General features: G+C 31.8%; 3 protein-coding genes across 5 annotated transcripts; 1 reads left to right on the plus strand and 2 right to left on the minus strand.

Annotated features, from left to right (window-relative positions):
* The first annotated feature begins 1,058 nt into the window (after positions 1-1,058).
* On the plus strand, positions 1,059-2,454 carry LOC126688261 (small heat shock protein, chloroplastic). Its single transcript, XM_050382894.2, has 2 exons — positions 1,059-1,423; positions 1,527-2,454. The coding sequence occupies exons 1-2, from the start codon at positions 1,135-1,137 to the stop codon at positions 1,970-1,972; spliced, it is 735 nt and encodes a 244-aa protein (XP_050238851.1). The 5' UTR covers positions 1,059-1,134; the 3' UTR covers positions 1,973-2,454.
* A 552-nt stretch (positions 2,455-3,006) lies between these two features.
* Positions 3,007-8,796, minus strand: LOC126686256 (polyadenylate-binding protein-interacting protein 12-like). 2 transcript variants are annotated; one of them, XM_050380302.2, is made up of 11 exons: positions 8,547-8,796; positions 7,841-8,413; positions 7,555-7,665; positions 7,431-7,475; positions 7,267-7,339; positions 7,027-7,139; positions 6,852-6,911; positions 6,700-6,747; positions 6,546-6,614; positions 3,749-3,810; positions 3,007-3,606 (listed from the first exon to the last, which is right to left on the minus strand). In XM_050380302.2, exons 2-11 carry the CDS (start codon positions 8,339-8,341, stop codon positions 3,549-3,551), a joined length of 1,140 nt encoding a protein of 379 aa, XP_050236259.1. In that variant the 5' UTR covers positions 8,342-8,413; positions 8,547-8,796; the 3' UTR covers positions 3,007-3,548. The 2 variants fall into 2 exon arrangements, with proteins under 2 accessions (XP_050236259.1, XP_050236258.1); XM_050380301.2 differs by having other exon boundaries at positions 8,543-8,796.
* A 5,499-nt stretch (positions 8,797-14,295) lies between these two features.
* On the minus strand, positions 14,296-19,516 carry LOC126686257 (polyadenylate-binding protein-interacting protein 11-like). 2 transcript variants are annotated; one of them, XM_056106288.1, is made up of 11 exons: positions 19,407-19,516; positions 18,791-19,268; positions 18,534-18,644; positions 18,410-18,454; positions 18,248-18,320; positions 18,024-18,136; positions 17,849-17,908; positions 17,694-17,741; positions 17,541-17,609; positions 15,074-15,135; positions 14,296-14,657 (listed from the first exon to the last, which is right to left on the minus strand). In XM_056106288.1, the coding sequence occupies exons 2-11, from the start codon at positions 19,175-19,177 to the stop codon at positions 14,600-14,602; spliced, it is 1,026 nt and encodes a 341-aa protein (XP_055962263.1). In that variant the 5' UTR covers positions 19,178-19,268; positions 19,407-19,516; the 3' UTR covers positions 14,296-14,599. The 2 variants fall into 2 exon arrangements, with proteins under 2 accessions (XP_055962263.1, XP_050236260.1); XM_050380303.2 differs by having other exon boundaries at positions 19,403-19,515.
* Positions 19,517-20,142: the final 626 nt, after the last annotated feature.

Consider the following 20,142-nt stretch of genomic DNA (forward strand, 5'->3'; position numbering starts at 1 on the left):
CGTATAAAAGTTATAATTAGCTCCGTGTGTGGTAGTTTAGTAAGTGGAAAGTATGTCATGTATAAAAATAAATAATTAGCAAATGTAGGTTGTTTGTGTAAAAAGCCCAAAAAAAATTGAAATATGTCCTTTTTTAAACGGGACGGAGGGAGTATATAGTAATTTGACTTTTTCTATGTTGAGATACTACCTCCGTGGCTGATTATATAGTATTTAGTTTGTGGTGATATCGTCTAATTCCAACACTTTGACACTTCGGCAGAATATTTGTGATTTTAGTCTAAATTGAGTTGTTTTGAGGAAGTGTTTCGGAACATGGTACGTTAGGATTTTAATTCTTCTTTTATTAATTTATTATATGTTAGTTAATTTGGTCAGAGAATCTGATTGGCTATATGCTGATTTATGCCTTGAATTTTGATAGAATTATCTCTTATGAACCTCAATTTTATCATTACCATTTAAACAACTAAATTTTATTGTTTTAATTATATATAACCATTTTTTACTTAGTTATCATATTGTATGTGGCACAAACGCTTAAAAGCCTGTGGTAGATCCTTTCAAAAATACATTTTTTGCAAAATAGAATGATAAATAGAACATTAATTTGTATCATTTCATCAATTTTTGATTAAATTTTAATTTTTTTTAACAAATTGGTCTATAATTTATTAAACTTAAAAAAAGTTTCTAAATAATGGAATTATTATTTCATCACCACATAAACTTTATTTATTTTAAATTTCATCATAATATATAAGTGATGATCATTACCATAAATAATATAAAAACTGGAAGTTTAAATTTAGATTTTATAGAAATCAATGAATTTTTTAATAAAAACATAGCATATTAGAGGACAACGCAAAAATAATAAGAAAATGTATGATAATAATTAATAAATATACCAATCCCATCGCAAATGTGGACAAATAGTTCAAAGTAATTGAGTTGGGTCGAGAAGTTTCAAATACTTTCTGAAACTTTCAAGATCCATCTATACTCTTCCCTCCTCTATTTGATCCTTCTATATACATATTCATAATCTTGATCATGTCTCACTTCACCACAAAATCAAGAAAGCTTTCGTTTGCATAAAATTCTTCTGTAATATCACTAGTTTTAATTTAAATGGCTTCTTCAACATTGTCATGGGCTGGTGTCCCTTTGGTGTCAAGAAAAGGCACTGCTTCAACTAATAAATCAATGGTTCCTTGCTCAGTCAGCTTCCCACGGAGATGTCTGAACATCGGTACCGGTAGGCGGTCGCCGGTGTCGGTAGTGAGAGCGGAACAAAGTGGTGAGAATAAGGAGACCTCTGTGGATGTTCATGTCAATCAAGGTCACCAACAAGGTGGTAGTAGTACCGCAGTTGAAATGAAACCTCGAAGAAACCTGGCTGTCGATATGTCACCTTTTGGTAAGTGTTACAAAACTCTTTAAACTCATATTTAACGTACAAATTAATAGTAATCATAACAAAATAGTAGCTTAATTAGGCATTGAATTGTCATATTAATCAGGTTTACTAGATCCATTGTCTCCAATGAGGACAATGCGTCAAATGCTGAACACAATGGACAGGCTATTTGAGGATGCAATGACATATCCTGTAAGAACCAGGACAGTAGGAGGCTTAGGAGGAGGAGAATTACGCTCTCCGTGGGACATCAAAGACGAAGAAAATGCGATCAACATGAGGTTCGACATGCCTGGACTGTCCAAGGAAGATGTCAAGGTCTCTGTTGAAGATAATGTTCTTGTCATAAAAGGAGAACACAGAAAGGAAGAAAGTGGAGATCAAGATTCGTGGTCCGGTACGAGTTTGAGCGCGTACAATACGCATCTTACGCTTCCTGATAACTGCGACAAGGATCAAATTAAAGCGGAGTTGAAGAATGGAGTTCTGTATATTTCCATCCCTAAAATTAAAGTGGAACGTAAGGTGGTTGATGTTCAAGTTCAGTAATGGCTTAATACATAGTTTGACCTCTGAACTTGTACCCTTTTACCCATCTAACCTCTAAACTTAACGTCTCACCTATCGAACCTCTGAACTTGTCAAATAATCCGATTTGACCTCTGAACTTGATAAATACGTAAATATTGAACCCCTCCGTGCCACCTGTCACTTCAAACATTCTAGAAGAAATTGTGTACGGAGGGGTTTAATATTTACGTTTTTATCAAGTTCAGGGGTCAAATCGGATTATTTGACAAGTTCAGAGGTTCGATAGGAGAGACGTTATGTTTAGGGGTTTGATGGGTAAAATGATACAAGTTCAGGGGTCAAACTATGTATTCAGCCGTTCAGTAATGGGTGAATTTGCATATACCTTCAAAGGAAGGCTTCTTTATTTAGCTTCTGTATGTGTGTGGTTGTGTGAAACATATTAAGTGGTGTATTTTTACTTTTCTCTTTGTATAGAATGATGAATAATTTGTAACTTATATTATTAATATTGTTAATGTTCTATTCTTATATATTCTTATATAGATTATAATTTAATGTCACATGATTCAAAATATAACATTGATTTTGCAAAATTGAATAAATTTTCATCGGATTAACCACCATTAAATTTTCAACTTTTGAAAGACTTGAATAAATTTTCGAAAGTAAAAGATTCGACTCACCATTAGACTTTTATAATGCATAAAAATGACTAACAAAATAAGACGGATATAGTATTATTTATACCTTATATTAGATACACTTATAGTTTGATTTTGATTAATTGAAATATTTGATATAGTTTGATTTCTTATAAAAATTGTTGAGGAGTCGTTTATCTCTGTATTTTTCACGTTTCATTCAATGAAATTTTAGCCTTTGACAAAAAAAAATTGATATAGTTTGATTTTTTTCTTTTTTATAAAACAATTCAATTTTAAATTTTAGGAAATCAAATCAAACCAAATTGAACGGTGCACATCTCTAGAACCAAACTGAACCTTGAACATCCCTAGAGCTTATCATATGACATAATGAATAACACATAATTCAGAGAAGATGGAGGCACCACTCTTTTATTTCTCTTAGATGTTTACCTGTATACATAGAGTGTTACAGGTGACAACTCTAAATCTAAAATTCCTGAAATCACCGCAAAAACCGATCATAACTCTGATAATGATTCCCTCCTTCCTCATAATACCAGAAACAAGTTTGCAGAATTGACTACTTTAAACTAAAATGATAACTATTCAAGTCAACTTTGATGCCAACATCTTCACAAATAGAAGATATAAAGAGAGAATTGTCAAATGATGAAGTTTATCAAATGTCAAATTCAGCATCATAAATTAAGCCATTCATATCCTCGGGATCCCGTCCAACTCTATGAACTAAGAACGGAACAACCAGAAAACAACCACCCCCTATAGCAACAAGAACAAAGATACCGGGCTGTGCGGTGATGCAACGACAAAAACCATAGACATACGCCACAAGTACCTTGAAAATATTTCAGTATCTATATATGTATATATATATAAATATATCTACCACCAGTTGATTAGTCCAGGGAGGCGTTAAGCTTGACTCAGTTCATTGGCGAGCGGGGAATACGAGGCCTAACAGGTGTCTTAGATGGGCTCACCCTGCGTGCATAACGTCAAACAATTCTCTAAGAAACTTTATAAGATATGAGGAAAAAGGATGAATCGTAGGGGCAGACAAACACAAACGCAAATACGCGCACAAATATAAATAGCAAATCAAATATCATTTTTCGAAAGCTACCTTATTGGCAAGGATCCCAGAATTGCACCACTACAGTTGAGTGCTAAAATAGCACTTTCAGCCTGCAAGAAATTGGAAACAGCATGAAAAGGCAAGCATTAGGAGAACAGTATAAAAGGCATTTTGATGTTAACACCCTACTTCAGATTCTGTAACCAGACGAGCAAAGCAGGAACTGACCAATATGATAGCAGCAAAGCAGGAACTGACCAATATGATAGCAATTCCATCATGTTACAATTTGATTATCCAATAGTAATTGTGTAAACATCTAAATTAATATCATTCTACACTAAGGCTATGTTTGGCTCATGGAACTGAATACACATGAAATAGAATAACTCTTCTTTACTTTTTTGAGGAAATACTTATTCCACAAAAATTATGGAATAGCCACTCCATGAAATTACTGTTAGTTTAAAAACGAACAAAATCAATGAATAGCTATTCCATGTGGAATATATATTCCATGAACCAAACATAGCCTAAAGAACCTGCAAAACAAATTAATATCCTATATGTGAAGGTATAAACATGTGACTCGGAAGGCTTACACAGTCAAGTTCCCCATGTAAGATATTATATAAAATTACATTAGCAAACAAATTAAATGCATAAACGAGTTCTCTAACTTTTCTTATCATCTGCGAAACAATGGGTCAGACAGATGACAAATAAAGGAAAAACAAAGACAGAAAAGTTTCTGCAAATGTTAATATTTTCTTCAGAGGTAACTCTATAAGTCGGCTGTTTTTAAATAATCACTTGAAGATGAATTAGTTGAAGCTTCTCCTAGAAAAATGTTATTTATGCTATAGCATAGCCATGCAACAATCTCCTATGGAAGGCACCCCATGTAACACCAAATCATTTTGATGAGAAGATTTGCAAATTAGAAGAAAGGTCTCTGTCCAAACAATATTCTCCAGGGTGAGATAACAGATTATTATGGAACATGCTGAAAATTAACAGAATGTTGAAAAACCAAAAGAGCATCTACTAGAGTTTCGATCATCTACTGTTAGGCTCTAGTTGAGCTCGAGCATAACATTCTTCCTGTTCAACGTGATTGTAACCCTATACTTGACCTATTAAATGAATAACTAGCCAATGGTAAAAGCCATTTACTAAAATTAAATGCATGAATGTAAAAGTACTCTATAGCCTCATATATTAATTTACATACATAAAAGTACTCGATCAAGATAAATAACATAAAAATTAAATATAATGCAAAAAATTACATACAAACATAGTTAAGTATACTAAAATTAGCAATTAGAAAAAACCTAGTTGTGTTTAAACCGGTTAGTTGTGTTTTATCCATTTAGACACGAAATTAATCCTGTCAAAAATGGGTTGATCAGTTTATGTCACAACATGAAAGTGTTTCTATCAAATTCAAACCTCTTTAATCTCATGTTGTATCTAAAATTTTCAGGTGTAGATAACAGTCTTATTAATTTTTTCTTTAAAAATAAAGTGCAATGTACTTTTTTCTCTTGCAAATGCTTAGTCAATTATGAATATAGATATTAAGTAATCAAATTTATGCCCAACCTCTCTGACTCTAACATCTGCATATAATGATATAGCATTTATATACACACTGATATAGGAGTTAGACTACCTTTCATTATGTAAACAAGTTCATCGATAATTTTGTTAACTAAAGAAAATTCTTGTATTACTTGTGCTGACAACGACTCTAGATATACTTGTCCAGTAAAAAAACAAAAAAGAGCGCACAAAACAACTAAATATTGTTTACTGCACAGGCTGGAGCTAACTGTTCAAAGAGTTGTGAATTGTGTATGTATTGGTATACCTTGCCAATAAGGCCATTAAAAATTTAGGCCACTGTAGGCTGATCACACATAATTATGTGCTCTATTAAAGCATATTTGTACTCACACCAGAACAAGACTGAAAACACAACATAACAAAAAGGCTTTATTAATGCCATCGCTAACCAATAGTGTCATTTCAGCTATAAAAGAAGTGGCTCCATCAATAGTTTCAGCACCAAAAGCCAATAAAATTTCTTAATGAATAAGCATATAATTATAAAACCCTCAAGGCTACTGGTTAAAATTTCTTTCTTGAGGCTGATGAATAAAATTTCTTTCTTATGCCATAACCAAGACTTAACTAGTCCTTCCTCTTACGCGTCCTGATTTATCCAATAGCAATTAGGACAGACAGATTAAATGAACCTTAGAATAAATTATGGAAACAAAGTATGCATCATATTCTATAAATCAGTTTAAAATCCAATTAATTGTTTAATGCTATTTTGGGAACAATTAACCGTTTGCGTAATTTAGTAACTTATTTTACTGTTTCACATTCTATATTAAATAGGAGCATAGATTACTAACATCAAGGGGACGGGTATAATAACTAAATGTCTATTAATGTCAATGTAAAATATAACTCCTATGTGTTCCATGTGATGCATATTTTTGATAAAGAGGGAGTGTCCTAAGATGCTAAACTTTGCAATTGTCTGAAATGAGAAAGCAGCTTAAACAGAATTGCTCTAATCCAATTCTAGTGCCACAAACAAGTAGATATAATTTTGATAAGAAAAGATACAAACAATTCCTCCAAAAGTAAGAGAGCGCAGTCAAATAAGGATTCGCAGAAACAGAAGTCCTGGTAGATTACAAAAAACAACTATACTAAAAGGTATGACTAAAGTACCAAAGTCAAGAACAAGCACATAATGTACTAAATCTTTCAACCAGACAAATTAATAAAAACAACATGCAAAAGATCAGATTGGTGTAATTACCACTGTGAACTCGACGAAAGCAATGCGAGTAGAATGATGATAGTCCCCAAGAAGCCTCAAGCGTTGAACCTATAAAAGAAAATTTTAATACGAAATAGAATATCATCTAGGTGTTTGCAGGCCTTTTGGGTTCAGTACATATGCATCAACAAACCTCTCCACAAAAAGATTCAAAGAAGAGCCTGATATCAGCCTGAGTAATCTGCATCAATCAAACAAAGTGAATCAGGGCAAAAAGAAAAGTTTCTAAATGTTGCTCTTAACCAAAAAAAAAAGTTGTGAATTTTAATGAACTCCAAATATTACCTTCTTGTCAATATTTGTACAGTAAACAGTCCTTGCGCACATTTCACGTTCATCTTCAGACTGCCCAGCGCAACCAAAAAAATTAGAAATGTTAAGAAAAGAGATTGAGTACAAAGCATTGAATTTGTTCTAAAAGGGACAATGTGGGAATCGTTCATTATTCGCAAATTCTCACCCTTGGCAAAAATGTGGGGTTAACAGGTGCAATTGCAGTTTTGGAAGGCAGCACTCGTAAAGGATAATAGCCAAGCACCATACCGGACATACCTAAAGCAGTTCTGGCCCCATCTGCAAAAACATGTCATAGTGTATTTAACACGTGTTCGGAGGCACAATTTATAGTCTATTAACACATATCCATTAGGATGGATAAAGTATTAAGATAAATAAGGTATAAATAAGATTTCCACATTACCTTCATCCGTAAATTCAATGAAGGCAAATCGCAGAACAGAGTTAGGATCTCCACATATTCGACAATCAACAACCTTTGTCCAAGATAAAGGAAAAAGGTGTAAATAAGATGCGGACAATATCCATCATTCTTAAAGTGAAAGGGCTAACATCAGAGCTAGATACCTGTCCATACGGATTAAAGAGACTTGCAAGCTGCTCTTCAGTAACCTACAACAAGCCCCAAATTCAGTTTGCAAGCAATACACAAAGATATAGAGAAACATCAATCAAAAATACAAGTTTTCACCTGTTGGTCAATGTCAGAAACATAAACAGTCCTCTTGATCACGTCCTCACGCTGTGCCAAACTCGTCCTAGTGTTCATCCTTCGCCTTCCTTGATTGAAGTTATTCTTCTTCTGCCAAATCATAAAATGGAAACCAAACAGGCAAATTATACTCAAGTAAGGTAAATTATGCTTCAGTTGGTTCCAAAGAATACACTTCAACAATCAATCAATTCTATCAGCAATGATTAAAAGATGATCAGTCAAATAAAACCAAAAACATAACAAAAGAGAAATCAAAACATACCCTTTTAATACTATTCCCATTGCCATTCACAAGATTATTTTGAGCTCCAAAATTATTATTATTATACCCAAATCCATTACCCAAAAAACCATGATTGTTAACAAGTGAAGGAGGCACAAATTCTTGAGCCATAGGATTCAACTTAGACAAAATCTCAACCAAATCACTCATATCATTCAAACCATTACTAGGTTTACCCTTTTGCATCTGATGATTCATCCCATTCCCATACCCACCACCATTAACACCAGATTTTGCCACAATCTGTGACTGGTGTTCACCAATATCAAACCTTTTCTGCATCTGGGCCCCCTTAATTACACTCTCTTGAACCTCACACTGGCTGCTGGTAATCACACTCTGATCATCAACACTGTCACTAGCAACAACAACAGACTCATTTCTAGGCTTTGATCTTTCAAGATCGTTTGTTCCCTTTGTGTCCGATGATACTACAGTCACAGTGTCATTTCTTGCCCCAGCATTCTCAGCAACAGCCATGATCAAGCTCACAACTCCTCAAAAAAACACTAAAAGATCGGTTCTTGACAATAAATTTTCACCTGCAAAGCTCTACCTTTAAAAAAATAGAGAAAACCCAAGAAAAAAGATCAGATTTTGATTAAAGAAATGAAATTCTGAAAAGCACCCAGATTAAAAAACGCAAAAAAGATCAAATTTTTATGCAAAATTTAGAGAAACCTGCCTTATCTAAAGAGTTTCCATTAATGGAAATGGACATAAAAAAAGAAGAGCAAACAAAAACCCACTTGAGTTGAGGTAAAACAGAGAGCAAGTTTTATTTATATTTTGTTGGGTTTTAATTATTTTTTGAATGTGGAATATAATTTGGAGATTATATTTATAAATATTATTGAATTGAGCAACAATGATTCTTGTTGGTGTAGATAAAGGACAGTTGTGAGAGAAAGAAGAGAGAGAGAGGGGGGGGGGGGGGGGGGGGTGGTGTGTTCTTAGGATCGTCCGTTTGTGCGTTTTTGGACCTTTTTTCTCTAATTGTCCCAAATTTGATGATCCATTACATTGGGTCAGCATACATAGCCACCACCATCTCTAACCCATCATTTTCTTTTGTTTTTACATTTTTGGTCATAATGTGTGGAGTTTTTTTTATTATTTTTAAATAATACAAATGTACTTTTTGTTTAGGGATAATCATTTAAATACACAAAGACTTTTTATATTTTATAGAAATACTACCTACACTAATAAAATACATCTCTAATACATTGTATATGCATTTCAAAAACAGATCAAATACATTACTCGAAAAAATATAATTAAGCGTTGAACAATTTATTTCTTCATTAATTTCATTGACACGGCACATTAATGCATGCTATTTTTGTGTAATTATGATATATACATAAAAAAAACTGGAAGAAATTAGGTCCAGCACTGTTGAAATCCAAAATAATCTCACTTTTACCGTTCAACATCTCCGGCTTAAGAAATACTGTTGAAGTTCCGCGTGTTTGAATTTTAGACTTTTTCCTTTTTGATTTTACGGTGGATTTGACAATGGTTGTGTATTTTTCTTCTTTCTTCTGATCTTCGTCTTCTTCGCGCAGCAGTCTTTCCCTCTGATTTCGCGACTACAACGGCGATGAGTTGCCGATTCATAGGTTGCCGGCGATGGCGGCGGTGATGGGTTGTCGATTTAAATGTCTAAATCTACAACAACAGCTCAATCTTATGAAAATGGAACAATCGTCGATTGATGGGTTGTTAATCGATGGTTGTGGCGGCTGAGGGTTTCCCAGATTTTGTGGATTTGTTGGAATTGGTGGGTTGCGGTGGTTTGCTGACAACGGCGGATCTGATGAATTCAGTGCTGGATTTTTGATTAAAATGGGTAGTTGATAATTTTGGGAGTCAGTGAGCAATGTAAGTGGGTATGCAGTTCACTAACGGTTTATTAGTAGTTTACTAAAAGTTTTATAAATTTATTTTAGCGAAGCCATTAATGAGAAAATAGAACTATAGATAAAATCTCTTCTTTTCTGTTTAGTTTTTGATTAAAATATCCATATACTAGGCAATTTGGCTCTTTTAAATTCATTATTAAATTAAGGGCATGGTTTATTATGAATACTCTGTTCTGTGGGTTTAAATTAAGGGCATGGTTTATTTATAAATAAATAAACTGATAGTAAATTGATAGTAAAACGATAGTAAACTGTTAGTAAACGGTTAATAAATATAATTATACGTTATATTTAATAAATTATCTACAATTTTTAGTAAAACTAATAAACTTTTAGTAAACGTATGGTAAATTAACTTATTTTTTAGTAAACTGATATTAAACGATTAATGAATTAACTATACGGTTAAAAAATAAATTAATAGTAAATTTGATTTTTAAGTAAACTGTTAGTAAACAGTTAGTAAATTGATAGTAAACTTTTTGTTAGTAAACTGATAAGAGATTTACCGTATTTTTATAAATAAAAACCGTTAGTTAACTGTTAGTAAACTTTTAGTAAACTTTTTGTTTTGTAAACCGTTGGTAAACTGTTAGTAACCCGATAGTAAACTTACTGGTTTTTAAAAATAAAAAACCATATTTTTCAACTCAAAAAGTGTAACTTTGCAACTTTTAAAAGTCAAACCGTAAAAATCAACCCCAACTGGTCAAGCCGTATTTTTCAAAATATTTATACACAGTATAGATATTTTTGAAAAACTCTCAAAAAACTGAACCAATAATAATATTATTTTTTCATTAAATTTATCACTATTGATAAAAAGATCAGTTTAAGTGAAGAACTCATATCTTAAAATCTATAAAAAAATATAATTTTTTTTAATTTTATGTAAGTAATTATATTTTAAAACAGTTTGTATTTATCTTTTAAAAATACTTTAAATAAATCTTAAAAAGAGTTTAGATACATCTCATAAATACCTCTAATACATCTCGAAAACATTTTAAGAAATAGCTCATATATTTTTTATGAAAAAAAACAATTCATTAAACTTTAAAATATAAAATATAAAAATATATGATACATAAAATGGCACATCTGTGAAATACTAGTCATACATAACAATGCATATAATACATCTAAATGATACATTTATGAAATATTATAAATACATGATACACTTTGCTATTATAAATAATACATTTTTTGTGAAAAAGTTTGACTTTAAGAATCATAAACGCACCTAAACATGATAAACTAGATTAACACCTTTTTAACATATGCATAACGCTTTTAAAAACTAAAAATACTATAAATGAAAAATAAAAAAGGCTAAACCCATCTAGAGGCCCTTATACTATATCATTTTTGTTCAAAAAGCCCTTATACTATTTTTTATTCTTCAGGTCCCTCTACTTACATAATTTTTGATTTTCAGGTCCTTTTTAAGTTTTCTCCAGTCCCTCTGCTTACAAATTTTTTGTTCCTCCAGTCCCTTAAAAGGACCTGAAAATCGGAATTTTGCCAAGTACAGGGACCTGAAGAACAAAAAAATAGTACAAGGCCTTTTTGAACAAAAATGATATAGTACAAGGGTCTCTAGATAGGTTTAGCCAATAAAAAATAAAAAATTTAATATATCATTTTAAAAAAAATTAGCTGAATCGATAAGATTTTTGCCTATTACAATCATGAAAAATATAAACCTTGTAGAAAACTGGAGCCTAAGGCTAATCCCCTAAGTATAAAAAGTTGCTGAAACTCCATGCTTGGCAAGCTTATCTACAATTTGATTTTCTTTTCGATAAATATGGAAAACACGAAAAGACATTCTCGAAAGAACATCTAAACAATGAAGCCACATGTACATCATCTTCCAAGGATCATGTTTGGACTTAGAAAAAAAAGAAGATGAACTACGTACATCGAGTCACATCTAAATTAAAGATATTTCCAACTCTTTTTCCAAACAATTTCAATTGCTCAAATAGCTGCTGCCTGCGAAAGCATAATTCACGCCTAATGGGAAAGCAAAAGTGCATCGAGAAGTGTTTGTCGAACCTCTGAACCACCCCCTCCCCCCCCCTCCCGACCCAAGAGAGTCTAAAGAAGAACCGTCGCTATTGACCTTTACTCAATCAATTAGTGGGGGATACCAAATGATGGTGACATATTTTGGAATTTTTCTAGGAATTCCTTAAATGTTGAGTAATTTCAGGATTCTCAAATCATCCAACGAATTAAACATACAACCGACCTTAAAAAAATTGTTTCTATTATATCTCTCCAAAAAATTCTAAGAGCAAAAGTACAGTCATATGAAACATATATGATACATTTTCAAATTGTTAAATTCGCCATAAAAAAATTAATAAATATAAAGCGAATTATAAGTACAACGAATATATCTCAAATATATCCTGAATGTATCTTCAATGTTTTGACACTAACATATGTGCACGTTGCAAAGCTGACACGCTGATGCGTTTTCTGACTGATGCTTACGCATGACAAACGTTTATGTTTTATTAAAAAAATGAAAGGTTAAAAATGTGTTCAGTGAAAAAAAATTGACATTCATGTGTATTTTAAAAGTATGAGCATGTTTAACAATTTTGTTTTTTTGTTTTTTTTGACAATAAAATAATCTTCTATTAATATCAAACAGTTACACGTGTAAGAATTTAGAAAGGATATAACCGTTTCTAATGACCTGACATGGAACAAGATGTAAAACCTTAATTCGCAAATCGCCTTATAAAATAAAATAAATATTACATAACTGGTTTATCATAATAAGATCCAATACTTCTCTATTTAACAGAAAACCCACCAATCCGTCATAAATAAAAAGACAACAAACCTTTCATATAGGAAGGACAACAACTTTCATAAAGAAAGACAATCGCTATTATAAAGATATCAAACAAAAACTAATATAACCTATAAACAATTTCATCTTCAATCTTGAAAGGACTTGATCTATCTCTAATTTGTGATCAAGCAAAAACAAAAAAGATGAAAAAGAGTCCGCTATTTATTTTATTTTAAAGCAATAAAACAAAAGGGCTACTGCCAACGGAAAAAATAAACCATTGACGACAGCCGAAGCGAAAAAAAAGAAAAAGAAAACTCTTGACGGTTAGATTATTCTATTTGAGAGAGAAAAGCGAGAAAAGAGTTTTTTTAGCATTTAACCAACTTTTTTTATTTAATAAATCTAAATTTCAGTTTCAATTTGATTACATATTTATTTACTCAAGAATTTTACTATTTTATTCATCTTAGGTTGAGTAGAACTTAGCATTTTGTTTAAAAATAGGTAAGTGAGATTCTAATTAAATTTAAATATGGTTCCAATATCCATCATATATAGATTTCATGTACTTTGTTTATAAAATAATATTACTCAATTTAATGATTTTTAATAGTTTATAATCCAATATCTCGAGACACAAGTTTGAGGGTTCCATTAACCTTTTATTCGTTATTTTACTAAATGAAGGGTCAAATGCAGCTTTTGACCCTTCATAATATATGTTTCGTTTTTTTAACAGAGATAGAATAAAGCAAAACAAGAAAAGAGAAATATACCCCAAAAAGAAAAATAAAAAACAAATTATGTAATCTTAAAAAGAAATAGAAGTAATTCGTGTCAAATTCTCGGAAAATTATACAACACAATTGTTGCGCCATATCATTCGTGCAACAAATCAATAGTGTGTAAGTTATATGGAAATTTTAATGATAAAAAATAAATAATAATTAAAAAATTATATATAGCAAATGTTCATTGGCTTGAAAAAATAACATGGAACAGCCATTGCATAGAATAAACACTCCAAGTTCTATATTTATGAGCAACTCAAGTAAAAGTGTGTTTACCTCTTAAAAATAATTTATACTCTAAAATGCCCAAAAAATTAGTATTTTTTAGGGAGTAAAAATTAATTTTACATATATTTCATGAAAATATTTGTAAGTAATTATAAAATTAAGGCCTAATTACTTAAAAAAACCTCATATTGTAACATTTTTTCGTTTATACCCTCACCTAGAAAAAAGTTCATTTGTACCCTTTTTTTGATTTTTCGTTTTTATCTCTACTCTAAAATTTAAATTTTTGACAATTAAATTAACTAAAGGATGAAAACATTATAAATAATTAATAATATTAATGTTTAATTAGAATATTAGCTAAATATAAAGGATCATTTTGAATATTTTTCCAATGAAAATAGATCAAATTAACTCTTTAAGGTAGAGACGAAAATGAAAAATAAAAAAAAATGTACAAATGAACTTTTTTCTAGGTCAGAGTATAAACGAAAAAATATTACAAGGTGGAATTTTTTTAAGTAATTTGGCCTAAAATTAAAATATAAAAAAACATTGGATTCATAAGGAAACACATTATTAGTACATGCTCCATTTATAGATGAATCGATTTTATAAGCCAAAAAAGGAATCTATATAATCTTCTTTGTGAGAATTAGATTGATATGATGAATTTATGCTCTTTTACTCTTCTTTTTCCAAATAAAAAGCATTTCCTTTCTAAATTAAATCTCTTTAATCTTTGTTCAGATTCTGTTCTCGATTTGAATCCCATCCAACTCTAAGAACAACCAGAAAACAACCACCCCCTATAGCAACAAGAACAAAGATACCGGGCTGCGCTGTGATGCAACGACAAAAACATAGACAAACGCCACAAGTACCTTCAAAATATTTCAGTATCTATATGTATAAATTTATAAATATATCTACCAGCAGTTGATTAGTCCAGGGAGGTGTTAAGCTTGACTCAGATCATTGGAGAGCGGGGAATACGAGGCCTAACCGGTGTCTTTGATGGGCTCACCCTGCGTGCATAATGTCAAACAATTCTTTAAGGAACTTGGAAAAATTTATAAAAATGGCCTAAAAACAATCAAAGTTTTCAAAAATATAAAAATTCTTGTACTTAAAAGTTTTCACAATGTTCACTTCATATCATAGAAGTATCATAAACATATCAAAGATGTATTGTAAATGTATTATAGATGTATCGTGGATATCTCGATAATGTATCATATATTTTTTCAGCAAAAATAAAAGCGTCGTATTTTTGAAAATCAAGTGGTTCTTTTGTAGTTTTGAGGTTTTTCCAAGGCGTATGAGATGCGAGGAAAATAGAGGAAAAGGGTTTAATCATAGGCGCATACAAACACACACATGCACGCAGATGCATATATATGTATATAAACAGCATCGTCAATAATCATTTTATGAGAACTACCTGATTGGCAAGGATCCCAGAATCGCACCACTGCAATTGAGTGCTAAAATTGCACTTTCAGCCTGCAAGAAATAGGAAACAGCATGAAAAAGCAAGCGTTAGAGAACAGTATAAAAAGCAATCTGATGTTAACACCCAACTCCAGATTCTGTAACCAGACAAGCAAGGCAAGAACAGAATGATACGATAACAATGTCAGCATAACCTCAAGGGATGATAGTAATTATCCCAAAAAAGTTATTATTCTTTACGTGAAGGTATAGACATTTGACTCGAAGGTTTACACGGTCCTGTTCCCCATCTAAGATATCATTTACAAATAGATTAGCAAAAATTTATATGCATAAATGAGTTCTTTAACTATTCTAATTATCCAAATGTGTATCCCATCACAAAATACTATGTTAATTATATTGCAAAAGAAGAGAAACACTTCGGACAGAATAGAGAAATAAAAACAACAGTGTTAAGGAAAACAATGAGTCAGACAGATGTCAAACAAAGGGAACCAAAAAACGATTTCTGCATTGTTTCAAAGGAAAAACAAAGACAAAGAAAAGTTTCTGCAAATCGTATCAACTAATAAGATAGTTTGAAACAAACTCCTGGCTTAGTGAACCATTATAAAATATGATAGATAATTTAATCGTGTTTAAACATGTTTAAACGGATCAAGCATTTTTATCCATTTAAACACAAAATTAACCATGTCATAAACGGCATGATCTGTTTACGACACAAATCTTTTTATACGAAATCCAAAACCGCTTTATTTCGTGTCATAACGTGTAATTAATCATATCATGTCTACAATTACCAACTCTAAATAACGGTCTTGTTAACTGTTCTCTAAACATAAACTTTTTTTCTCCTGCAAATGCTTAGCCAAATATGAATATAAAAATTAGGAAGTAGAGTTTTCTACCAAACAAATATTCCTCTCTGACCCTAACTTTTTCATATAGATATAGCATACGTATATAGATATAGCATACGTATACACTCTTATTTAGAAGTCATAATTCCTCTCATTTTGTTAACAAGTTCATCAATAATTTTTACATAAAGAAAAATCTTGCATTACTTGTGTTGACGACGACTCTAGATATACTCGTCCCGTGAAAAATAAAAATGAGCACATAAAACAATTGAGTATTGTTAACTGCAGAGGTTTAAGCTAACTGCTCAAAGGGGTGTGAATTATGTAGACTTCAGTAATGCCATCATTAACCAATATTGCCAATTTTAAAAGAAGTGAGCTCCATCAATATTTTCCGCACCAAAAGTCAATAAAATGTAGGGCAGACATATCAGTACAACTCCAATAGTTAGAGTATATGTTATAAGAACTTATAAAGAAAGATCTCATACTAGAAAGAAACTATTGCCAACTCGCCAAGTTACTGCACTTGGCATAACCAAGACTTAACTAGTCCTTCCTCTTACACATCCTTATCTATCCAGTAGCAATTAGGACAGACAGATGAAATGAACCTTACATTAAATTATGGAAACAAAATATGCATCAGATCCTATAAATCAGTTTAGAACCCAATTAATTGTTTAATGCTATTTTGGAAACAATTAAGAGGTTGTTCAATTTAGGACCTTATTTTCCTGTTTCACATTCTCTATTGATTAGGAACGGGATTACTAACACTAAGGGGACAGGTAATAATAACTAAATGTCTCTTAATGCCAATGTAAAATACAATTCATATGTGCTCAATTATGAGCATATTGGATGACTTATCTGGTCTCTCTCTTTCTCATTTTTTTCTTTGTTCATTTCATTCTCTTTTCCTCTCTTTCAGACACCGCATTCAGCTGCAATGAGCTGAATTACCACCCACGGAACTTGAACAATAACGCAATTCACTTATATTCTCACTTCATTCAGCTCAACTCTATCTTCTAATTCCAAGATACCCTACAGTGGATTTTACTCTAAAAATCATGGTAGGAAGATTATTGTAATTGCCCTACATGATCTGCATATCCAAATTCATGAACTCAAACCCCTAATTATAGAATCTTTTGGTGTTTAATCTTATCCAATGGACATTTCTGAAATTAGTAACTAGGAAAATAAATTATATTTATCAAACACAAATGCAACTACTCTCACGACATGTGATGTATATTTATGATTAAAAAAAGTCATAAGATGCTAAACTTTGTAATTTTCTGAAATGAGAAAGCCACTTAAGCAGAATTGCGCTACTCCAGTTCTAGCGCTGCAAACATGTAATATAAGTTTGATAAGAAAAGAGAAAAATTCCCCAAACAGTATGACAGCACATAATAAAATAAGGATTCACAGAAATGGAAGTCCTTGTAGATTACAAAAACACATCTATTTAAAAGATATAACTGCGACATCTAAGTTAAGAACAAGCACATAATGTACCATATTTGTTCAACCAAACAAATTAAAAAATGCAAAAGATCAGTTTGGTTTAATTACCGCTGCAAACTCAACGAAAGCAATGCGAGTCGAATGCTGATAGTCCCCAAGAAGCCTCAAGCGTTGAACCTATAAAAGAAACTTTTAATACAAAATAGAACATAATCCAGGTGTTTAAAGGCTTTCGTGTTCAGTACTTATGCATCAACAAACCTCTCCACAAAAAGACTCAAAGAAGAGCCTGATATCAGCCTGAGTAATCTGCAACAATCGAACAAAGAGAATCAGGGAAAAGGAAAAGTTTCCAAAAGCTGTTCTTTAACAAAAAAAAAGAAGTATTGCGAATTAAAATTAACACCAAACATTACCTTCTTGTCGATATTTGTACAGTAAACAGTCCTTGCGCACATTTCACGTTCATCTACGGACTGCCCAGCGCAACCACAAAAAAGTTAGAAATGATTAAGGAGATTTAAGTACAAAGCATTGAATTTGTTCTAAAAGGAACAATGTAGGAATCGTTCATTAAATGCAAATTCTCACCCTTGGCAAAAATGTGGGGTTAACAGGTGCAATTGCAGTTTTGGAAGGCAGCACTCGTAAAGGGTAATAACCAAGCATCATACCGGACATACCTAAAGCAGATCTGGCCCCATCTGCAAACACATGTAATAGTGTATTTAGCACGTGTTCGGAAACACAATTTTATAATTTATTCACACATGTTCATCAAGATGGATAAGGTATAAATAAGATTTACATATTACCTTCATCCGTAAATTCAATGAAGGCAAATCGAAGAACAGAGTTAGGATCTCCACATATTCGACAATCAACAACCTTTGTCCAAGAAAAAGGAAAAAAGTAAGTAAGATGCGGATTATATCCATCATTCTTAAAGTGAAAAAGCTACCATCAGAGCCATATACCTGTCCACGCTCAATAAAGAGACTTGCAAGCTGCTCTTCAGTGACCTACAACAAGCCCCAAGGTCAATTTGCAAGCAACACACAAAGATAAAAAGAAACATCAATCGAAAATGCAAGTTTTCACCTGTTGATCAATGTCAGAAACATAAACAGTCCTCTTGATCACGTCCTCACGCTGAGCCAAACTCGTCCTATTGTTCATCCTTCGCCTTCCTTGATTGAAGTTATTCTTCTTCTGTCAAAGCACAAAATGGAAATCAAACAGGCAAATCATGCTTCAGTTGGTTCCAAACAATACACTTTTACAATCAATTAATTCTATCACAAGGCTAGAAACTCAAATAAAACCATAAACAAAACAAAAAGGAAATCAAAACATACCCTTTTAATACTATTCCCATTGCCATTCACAAGATTAGTCTGAACTCCAAAATTGTTAGTATAGCCAAAGCCATTATCCAAAATGTCAACCAAATTGTTAACAAGTGAAGGAGGCACAAATTCTTGAGCCATAGGATTCAACTTAGACAAAATCTCAACCAAATCACTCATATCATTCAAACCATTACTAGGTTTACCCTTTTGCATCTGATGATTAACACCAGATTTTGCCACAATCTGTTCACTCATAACACTCTGATCATCAACACTGTCATCAGCAGCAACAACAGATTCATTTCTGGGTTTTGATCTTTCAAGATCGTTTGTTCCTTTTGAGTCTGGTGATAATACAGTCACAGTGCTGTCAGCATTCTCAGCAACAGCCATGATGATCAAGCTCACAACTTTTTTTTGTCTTTGTTATCAAAGAAACACTAAAAGATCAGTTCTTGATGATAATTTTTTCACCTGCAAAATTCTATTTTTCATATATAGAGAGAGAAAACAAAAACAAAAGATCAGATTTTTAATTAAAGAAATGAAATTTTAAAAAACACACAGATTAAAAAAAACGCAAAAAAGATTAAATTTTTATATAAAATTTAGACAAACCTGCCTTATCTAAAGAATTTCCATTAATGGAAATTGATATAAAAAGAAGAGCTAACAAAAACCCACTTGAGTTGAGGAACAGAAACAAAAGAAAAAATGAAAAGAGAGAAGTAAAATAGAGAGCAGATTTTGGCTTAATACATAGTTTGACCCCTGAACTTGTACCCTTTTACCCATCTAACCTCTAAACTTAACGTCTCACCTATCGAACCTCTGAACTTGTTAAATAATCCGATTTAACCCCTAAACTTGATAAATACGTAAATATTGAACCCCTCTGTGCCACCTGTCACTTGAAACATTCTAGAAGAAATTGTGTATGGAGGGGTTCAATATTTACGTTTTTATCAAGTTCAGGGGTCAAATCGGATTATTTGACAAGTTCAGAGGTTCGATAGGAGAGACGTTATGTTTAGGGGTTTGATGGGTAAAAGGGTACAAGTTCAGGGGTCAAACTATGTATTCAGCCAGCAGATTTTGCTTTTAATTTTTGTTTTGTTGAGTTTTAATTATATCATAATATAATATATAAATGTTTATACATTTGTAACAATATTTTTGTATTTGAGAAGAAAAAAGACAAAATTTTTGTATAATTTAGATATTATTGATTTTGGCAACAATGATATTGTTTGTGTAGATAAAGGAGAGGTGTGAGAGAAAAATGAAATTTTTTTTTATGTAGATTCAGTCTACCACATCATATATAGATTAAGCCAATTATATTAGAATACCTCATT

The sequence above is a fragment of the Mercurialis annua genome, linkage group LG6 (assembly GCF_937616625.2).
Source record: "Mercurialis annua linkage group LG6, ddMerAnnu1.2, whole genome shotgun sequence".
NCBI classification, from domain to species: domain Eukaryota; kingdom Viridiplantae; phylum Streptophyta; class Magnoliopsida; order Malpighiales; family Euphorbiaceae; genus Mercurialis; species Mercurialis annua.

What these genes read in the sequence shown, in the direction of transcription:
- LOC126688261 (XM_050382894.2), top strand. Translation starts at nt 1,135, where the DNA reads ATGGCTTCTTCAACATTGTCATGGGCTGGTGTCCCTTTGGTGTCAAGA. An exon ending in TGTCGATATGTCACCTTTTG is followed by an intron (nt 1,424 to 1,526) that starts GTAAGTGTTACA and finishes CATATTAATCAG; the next exon opens with GTTTACTAGATCCATTGTCT.
- LOC126686256 (XM_050380302.2), bottom strand. Translation starts at nt 8,341, where the DNA reads ATGGCTGTTGCTGAGAATGCTGGGGCAAGAAATGACACTGTGACTGTA. An exon ending in ATGGGAATAGTATTAAAAGG is followed by an intron (nt 7,666 to 7,840) that starts GTATGTTTTGAT and finishes ATGATTTGGCAG; the next exon opens with AAGAAGAATAACTTCAATCA. An exon ending in TCTTTAATCCGTATGGACAG is followed by an intron (nt 7,340 to 7,430) that starts GTATCTAGCTCT and finishes TCTTGGACAAAG; the next exon opens with GTTGTTGATTGTCGAATATG.
- LOC126686257 (XM_056106288.1), bottom strand. Translation starts at nt 19,177, where the DNA reads ATGGCTGTTGCTGAGAATGCTGACAGCACTGTGACTGTATTATCACCA. An exon ending in TCTTTATTGAGCGTGGACAG is followed by an intron (nt 18,321 to 18,409) that starts GTATATGGCTCT and finishes TCTTGGACAAAG; the next exon opens with GTTGTTGATTGTCGAATATG. An exon ending in CTTTCGTTGAGTTTGCAGCG is followed by an intron (nt 15,136 to 17,540) that starts GTAATTAAACCA and finishes TATTTCTTGCAG; the next exon opens with GCTGAAAGTGCAATTTTAGC.